At 55.0% G+C, this 7,411-nt stretch overlaps 1 protein-coding gene across 1 annotated transcript; it reads left to right on the top strand.

Moving 5' to 3' along the window:
* Positions 1–4,068: 4,068 nt before the first annotated feature.
* LOC146543818 (beta-keratin-related protein) lies at positions 4,069–5,290 on the top strand. Its single transcript, XM_085229275.1, has one exon. It carries the CDS (start codon positions 4,719–4,721, stop codon positions 5,046–5,048), a length of 330 nt encoding a protein of 109 aa, XP_085085401.1. The 5' UTR covers positions 4,069–4,718; the 3' UTR covers positions 5,049–5,290.
* Positions 5,291–7,411: the final 2,121 nt, after the last annotated feature.

Raw genomic sequence — 7,411 nt, 5'->3', positions numbered from 1 at the left:
TGAAGGCAGCCATGGAGCCAGCCCTGAGGGCATGGCCACGCTCTGCAGAGGAGCCGAGTTCCCATCAACTTCTCCTCCTCATCGCCCGCCCTCTTCCCCCTGCTTACCATCCGTGCTCTTCTGCTATCACTGAGCTTTGCAGAATGTCCAAAGGGCATTGCTGAAGCTCTCAGCTGGTGCATGTTCCTCTCCTTTTCTCATTAAAGACATTGAGCATCAGCTTTGGAAACGAGTCTCCTTTCATTCTTCCTCCTTCCCCAGCCCCCGCCAGCGCAGTATGCAACAGACTTTGTCCCCTGGCAAAACTCTGGGGGACTCCATAGTTCTGGGCTTTGATAGTGCAGTGTCTTCCCTTCCTCGCAAGGGACATAAGATCATTCCATGCTGAGAGCTCTCTGGGAAGGACAATCATTGCTCACTGGCACCTCTCAGGAGCCACGCAGCAAAGTGTGAAGGGAGACCGCATTTTCTGTGCCGAGTTCCTGGGCTGCTTTCACTGCTGCAGGGACATGAGAACCTCCTGCGGCAGTAAGAACCGATGCCGGCTCACGCTACTTTGGTAGGAAACGTTTTTGTATCGAGCCAGAAACTCAACTCAAGGAATATCACCCATTCACAAGACAGTCAGCTTTCCAACTCCTTCTCCACAAGGGCCCAAGCCAGCTGTCCCGGGACACTGAAAAGCACAGAAAGCCGGGAGGCATGAAACAGGCGATCTCCCGCACTCCATTTTGGGAGGGAGAAAGACACTGAGTCTGTTTACCGTCTCCTTCACAAAGAGGAGAATTTGACCAAGGAAGAAACGCCTGAGCTTGACAAAGCTAGTTGGGAAGGGCCAAATTCTCTTTTGCGGGGAAACCCGAGTCCCATCGTGATCCATCTCTTCCCTGGACAATCACAAGCCTATGGTTGAGAAGGCAAGAGCGTGGCTGGAACAGGAACGGTGCCTGGGAGAGATCAGCATGCAAGTGCTTCTGGTCCCAGCTCCACAGCTTGTGGATTGCTCCTTTTCCTTTTTTGTTTTTTTCTTTCTTCTTGTGTGTGTGTGTGCGTGTGTTTGTGCGCGTGTGCGCGCGCGTGTTGTGCAGGAGAAAACTCAACCAAGCGGAGCAGAAAGAGTAACAGAAGTAACGCAGAGTAGCAGAACTGTGGAGGTTCGAAGGGACCTCTTGAGGCTTGTCAGTCCGAGCCAGCTGCTGAAGCAAGATCAACTTGAGCTGGTTGGTGGGGACGTAGTCCAGTCAGGTGTCAGTATCTCAAAGGATGACAACTCCACAGCTTCTCGGGGCCATCCTTTCCATTCCTTGGCCAGCCTCACTTTAAAACAGTGGGTTTTGGTGTTGAGATGGATGTCTGCAGCTATCGCTGGGCTGCGACACAACTTCATTTCATTAAGGGACCAACTTCAATGCCTCGCCACAAATGCACGCGTCAGGAGAAATAAGCAGGGGGGAATGGGAATTTTTAGCCCAGGCTCAGCACTATGAGATCGTAGGCCTCAGCGAGACGTGATGGGACGGCTTTCATGACCGGAGTGCAGACACAGGCAGGGAAGGACAGGAGGCAAGGGAGCCCTCTGTGTTACAGAAGGGCTGGACTGGATGCAACTTAGTTGTCGTGATGAAAAGGGGCCAAGCGTTGCTGCGCAGGAGTCAGGCAAAAGACCAGCGTGGCAGAAATTGTGACAGGGCTACGGGATCGACCAGCCAACCGGCACAAAGAAGCAGATGGAAGAGTCTACCCAATTAAGATAAGGAGAGAGAACAAATGGGCTACTGACGGTAAAAGAATGTAAGACAAAGGTCAGGCTGGACGGGGCTCTGAGCACGTGATCGAGTTTTAGATGTCCCTGTTGATTGCAATGGAGTTGGACTAGATGACCTCTAAAGCTCCCTTCCAACTCAAATGATTCCATGATTCTATGACTCTCCGATGAATTACAGGCTCCTCCGTCTGACTTCGGTACAAGGGAAGGTCGTGGAGCACGTTGTCTCGAGTGCCATCACACGGCGCGTCGAGGACAACCCAATGATCACAGCCAGTCAGCACGGCTTTCTACGCACGGCAGCTCCTGCTTCACTAACCGGAGCTCCTCCCAGTTATCCTAGAAGGCCAGCACGGTGGGCGAGGAAAAGGCTGTGGAGCCCTGTTTAGCCGGACTTCAGCAAAGCGTTTGTTACTGATACAGGGGGGAGACTCGCTTGGAAGGAGAGCAACCCGCCATGGGAACAGAAGCCACCCACTCTCAAACCGTCTTCCTTCCTAAACATTCTGAGTGAGATGGGAGTGCGGGCATCAGGGCCCGTCCTCCTTTGACTGCTCTTTCACCAAGAGGAGCATGACAGCTCCTTTCAAGGCACTGCCAAGTGGTCGGGCAGGATGCCAATGGCTGTGACAACGCTGTGCAAAAAGCTGCATTTCTGCAGGAACGAGGACGGGAGGTTGTGCCTAGGGCCCTTAGCACGTCTCACTTCCTTTCCCGGCTGCCAAGGTGTGGATGGATGACTCAGAGTGAGGTGGAGCAGAAGCTCCTTACAGTGGCTCAGCACCTCCTGGTCAGTCGCAGGTGGCCTGCTAGGGCCGCCTTGCAATTAAAAGGCACTACCTGCGCCTCTCTGTCCCTTACCAAGAGAAAGGAAGCCAGGTTCTCTCTCCACGGTGCACGGCTGGAAAAAGAAGTGACTAGGGAAAGGGCCAAAGGCCGGTGTGGTCTGGCAAGGGAATGCTGAAGCAGACCCACTTGGTGGCGGCCCACTTCCAGGCATGACTCAGCAGCCTCCCTCCTTCATCAGGGCCTCCTGGTGCTCCAGCCTCTCCCCAGATGTGTAACGAGTAAATCCAGTTTGCTAAGGCACAGCCCGTGCCCTGCCCACAGAAAACACTCTGACCTTGCCCGAATAAGGGAAACAGCTGGAAGCCTTTGCAGGTCAGGAAAAAAAAAAGCGTGTGCTTTTTTCATCACGGCCGGGGGGAGCAGAGACTCGCCATGGAGCGACCTGACCCACTCCAGCTACAGTCTCGTTGTCTCCCTCCCTGCATACGCGCTGTGAAGCTTCTCTCCAGATCACGGGGGGCCTGGGCTGAACATCACCTTCCACCCTCAGCCGGGCATCTGAGTCTCCTGCAGACGCTTGCCTGTGCTCTGAGATCCTCCGCAGCCTGCCGGCACCGCTCTTGCTCAGGGTCAGGCTCAGCCCGTCAGTGCAAGACGCTTGTGCGTTCCCTTCAGCAGTGCTCCACGCGCAAAGTCCGACCCAGCGGGGGCCATGATCTTCGGGAAGGGGAGGACATGTACAGCACCTGCGCACGGCCCGATTCTTCTGCAAGTCTTCACCAGCAATGGCAACGAGACCTCTCACGAGCGTCGGCCTGAGGAAGCAACAGAATTGCTATCAACCAGATTGCTTCAGCCTTACGCACCATGACCAGGGAGCTAAGCATTTCAGGTGAAGGAGGAATGTCTTTCATCTACCAGCAGAGCTTGGGAAGCCAAAATTACCCCTTCTGAAGGCGCCTTGTGTTTTTGCCACTTCAGCTCCCTCGGGGCCATCAGGCTCAGTATAAATAGGCGCCTCGTTTCCCAGCTGCTCTATTCCCTGCTTGGGCCTTGCTCTCCTCTGTGAAGCCAGTAAGTCCGCGCTCGCTTTGCCTTCTGTCTGCTCACTGGTCAGAACGCCTCCCGAGGAGGGGGGCTGCGTGCATTTTTCCTGCCTTGTCCTCCGCAAGCGGTCTGGGACTGCCAACCGTGCCTGTCTGTATTGGGGGAGGGGAACTGGGGAGCGTGGCTTTTCCATCTGAAACGGGGCGTTGGAGGGCTCCTTTGAAAGCCGTTTGAGGCCCTGGCTGTGCGGCCAGAAATTTTAACCAGTGCCTTGGCCTCTTCTTCCACCGTCCTTGAGGCACCTTTTGCATTAGTAGCACGGCGTGGAATTTGCTCACGAGAGCTACTCCCACCAGAGATGCCTTCTCTGTATACGTAGTGGCTTCTGTCTTCAGTAGCCCTGTAGCGCTTGGCTCGCACTTGTCTCCTTCTGAAAGAAGCGGGGGGAGTGACGGGGACAGAAGGGCAGAGCTGTGGAAGGAGAAGGAGAGCTTTTTTTAGAGGGAAAAGCCGTAGAGGGAACAAGTTGAGGTCTTGCCTCTGGAAGAATAAGTAACCACCAGCAGGGAAGAAGGGCTCACGAGCAGGACCTCCACAGACTGATGCTGAGAGCGATGCTTCTCTGTTGCACCGCAGAAGAACATCTTTCCCCGACTGAGGCAATAGCAGCAAGGATAAACTCATCCCCCCTGAAAGAGTTGGCATCCTCTTCATCATTCCGACCTCAGGATGCGGTGAGATGAGGAGCCTCATCTCACAGCTGAAAATTCCAGGCCAGCCTTCAAGGCTGACTAGAATGATGGTTGTGGGTTGTGAGGGAAACGTCCTTGCAGACTGGACATGGACCCTTGGTCATGGAGCAAGCGCGGGTTGGAGAGGGCCTGCCCTGGAAAGGAGCTTCACTTGGACAGGAGGAGCTTCCCTCCCTGCCATCATCCCTAAACTACCCACAAATACCCACCCCAAGCCTACCCAAATACTCACAAACACCCCCTCAGCAGCCACGGCAGGGCCTTCAACTCTTGGCTCGTGACACCAGAGCGCGCTGAGAGACAGCTCGAGCCCTCAGCTCACTCTCGCCTCCATCTTGCAGAGTCACCCCCCGCCTCCGCCAGACATGTCGTGCTACAGCCCGTGCCAGACAGCCGCCTGCGGCCCAGCCCCGCTTGCCAACAGCTGCAACGAGCCGTGTGTCCTTCGTTGTGCCGACTCCAGCGTTGCGATCCAGCCCCCACCAGTCGTGGTGACGCTGCCGGGCCCAATCCTCAGCTCCTTCCCTCAGAGCACAGCCGTGGGATCCACAGCGTCCGCTGCCGTGGGGAGCTCTCTCAGCGCTGGCAGTGTGCCCATCGGTGCTGGGGGCTCCCTGGGCCTGGGGGGCTTTGGGTGGTCAGGGCTGGGCCGTGGGCTCTGTGGGACTCTGGGACGTGGCAATCTCTTCTGCTAAAGCCCATGGATCACCTGCCTGTGCATGAGCACCACGGGCCTTGAAGGCAGCCCTGGAGCCAGCCCTGAGGGCATGGCCACGCTCTGCAGAGGAGCCGAGTTCCCACCAACTTCTCCTCCTCATCGCCCGCCCTCTTCCCCCTGCTTACCATCCGTGCTCTTCTGCTATCACTGAGCTTTGCAGAATGTCCAAAGGGCATTGCTGAAGCTCTCAGCTGGTGCATGTTCCTCTCCTTTTCTCATTAAAGACATTGAGCATCAGCTTTGGAAACGAGTCTCCTTTCATTCTTCCTCCTTCCCCAGCCCCCGCCAGCGCAGTATGCAACAGACTTTGTCCCCTGGCAAAACTCTGGGGGACTCCGTAGTTCTGGGCTTTGATAGTGCAGTGTCTTCCCTTCCTCGCAAGGGACATAAGATCATTCCATGCTGAGAGCTCTCTGGGAAGGACAATCATTGCTCACTGGCACCTCTCAGGAGCCACGCAGCAAAGTGTGAAGGGAGACCGCATTTTCTGTGCCGAGTTCCTGGGCTGCTTTCACTGCTGCAGGGATATGAGAACCTCCTGCGGCAGTAAGAACCGATGCCGGCTCACGCTACTTTGGTAGGAAACGTTTTTGTATCGAGCCAGAAACTCAACTCAAGGAATATCACCCATTCACAAGACAGTCAGCTTTCCAACTCCTTCTCCACAAGGGCCCAAGCCAGCTGTCCCGGGACACTGAAAAGCACAGAAAGCCGGGAGGCATGAAACAGGCGATCTCCTGCACTCCATTTTGGGAGGGAGAAAGACACTGAGTCTGTTTACCGTCTCCTTCACAAAGAGGAGAATTTGACCAAGGAAGAAACGCCTGAGCTTGACAAAGCTAGTTGGGAAGGGCCAAATTCTCTTTTGCGGGGGAAACCGAGTCCCATCGTGATCCATCTCTTCCCAGGACAATCGCAAGCCTATGGTTGAGAAGGCAAGAGCGTGGCTGGAACAGGAACGGTGCCTGGGAGAGATCAGCATGCAAGTGCTTCTGGTCCCAGCTCCACAGCTTGTGGATTGCTCCTTTTCCTTTTTTGTTTTTTTCTTTCTTCTTGTGTGTGTGTGTGCGTGTGTTTGTGCGCGTGTGCGCGCGCGTGTTGTGCAGGAGAAAACTCAACCAAGCGGAGCAGAAAGAGTAACAGAAGTAACGCAGAGTAGCAGAACTGTGGAGGTTCGAAGGGACCTCTTGAGGCTTGTTAGTCCGAGCCACCTGCTGAAGCAAGATCAACTTGAGCTGGTTGGTGGGGACGTAGTCCAGTCAGGTGTCAGTATCTCAAAGGATGACAACTCCACAGCTTCTCGGGGCCATCCTTTCCATTCCTTGGCCAGCCTCACTTTAAAACAGTGGGTTTTGGTGTTGAGATGGATGTCTGCAGCTATCGCTGGGCTGCGACACAACTTCATTTCATTAAGGGACCAACTTCAATGCCTCGCCACAAATGCACGCGTCAGGAGAAATAAGCAGGGGGGAATGGGAATTTTTAGCCCAGGCTCAGCACTATGAGATCGTAGGCCTCAGCGAGACGTGATGGAACGGCTTTCATGACCGGAGTGCAGACACAGGCAGGGAAGGACAGGAGGCAAGGGAGCCCTCTGTGTTACAGAAGGGCTGGACTGGATGCAACTTAGTTGTCGTGATGAAAAGGGGCCAAGCGTCGCTGCGCAGGAGTCAGGCAAAAGACCAGCGTGGCAGAAATTGTGACAGGGCTACGGGATCGACCAGCCAACCGGCACAAAGAAGCAGATGGAAGAGTCTACCCAATTAAGATAAGGAGAGAGAACAAATGGGCTACTGACGGTAAAAGAATGTAAGACAAAGGTCAGGCTGGACGGGGCTCTGAGCACGCGATCGAGTTTTAGATGTCCCTGTTGATTGCAATGGAGTTGGACTAGATGACCTCTAAAGCTCCCTTCCAACTCAAATGATTCCATGATTCTATGACTCTCCGATGAATTACAGGCTCCTCCGTCTGACTTCGGTACAAGGGAAGGTCGTGGAGCACATTGTCTCGAGTGCCATCACACGGCGCGTCGAGGACAACCCAATGATCACAGCCAGTCAGCACGGCTTTCTACGCACGGCAGCTCCTGCTTCACTAACCGGAGCTCCTCCCAGTTATCCTAGAAGGCCAGCACGGTGGGCGAGGAAAAGGCTGTGGAGCCCTGTTTAGCCGGACTTCAGCAAAGCGTTTGTTACTGATACAGGGGGGAGACTCGCTTGGAAGGAGAGCAACCCGCCATGGGAACAGAAGCCACCCACTCTCAAACCGTCTTCCTTCCTAAACATTCTGAGTGAGATGGGAGCGCGGGCATCAGGGCCCGTCCTCCTTTGACTGCTC

Source organism: Meleagris gallopavo, chromosome 8, assembly GCF_905368555.1.
Source record: "Meleagris gallopavo chromosome 8, MGAL_WU_HG_1.1, whole genome shotgun sequence".
Classification (NCBI taxonomy): Eukaryota; Metazoa; Chordata; class Aves; order Galliformes; family Phasianidae; genus Meleagris; species Meleagris gallopavo.
The sequence above is the reverse complement of the archived record's forward strand: the minus strand, read 5'-3'. Positions and strand labels throughout refer to the sequence as shown.

What these genes read in the sequence shown, in the direction of transcription:
- LOC146543818 (XM_085229275.1), top strand. Translation starts at nt 4,719, where the DNA reads ATGTCGTGCTACAGCCCGTGCCAGACAGCCGCCTGCGGCCCAGCCCCG.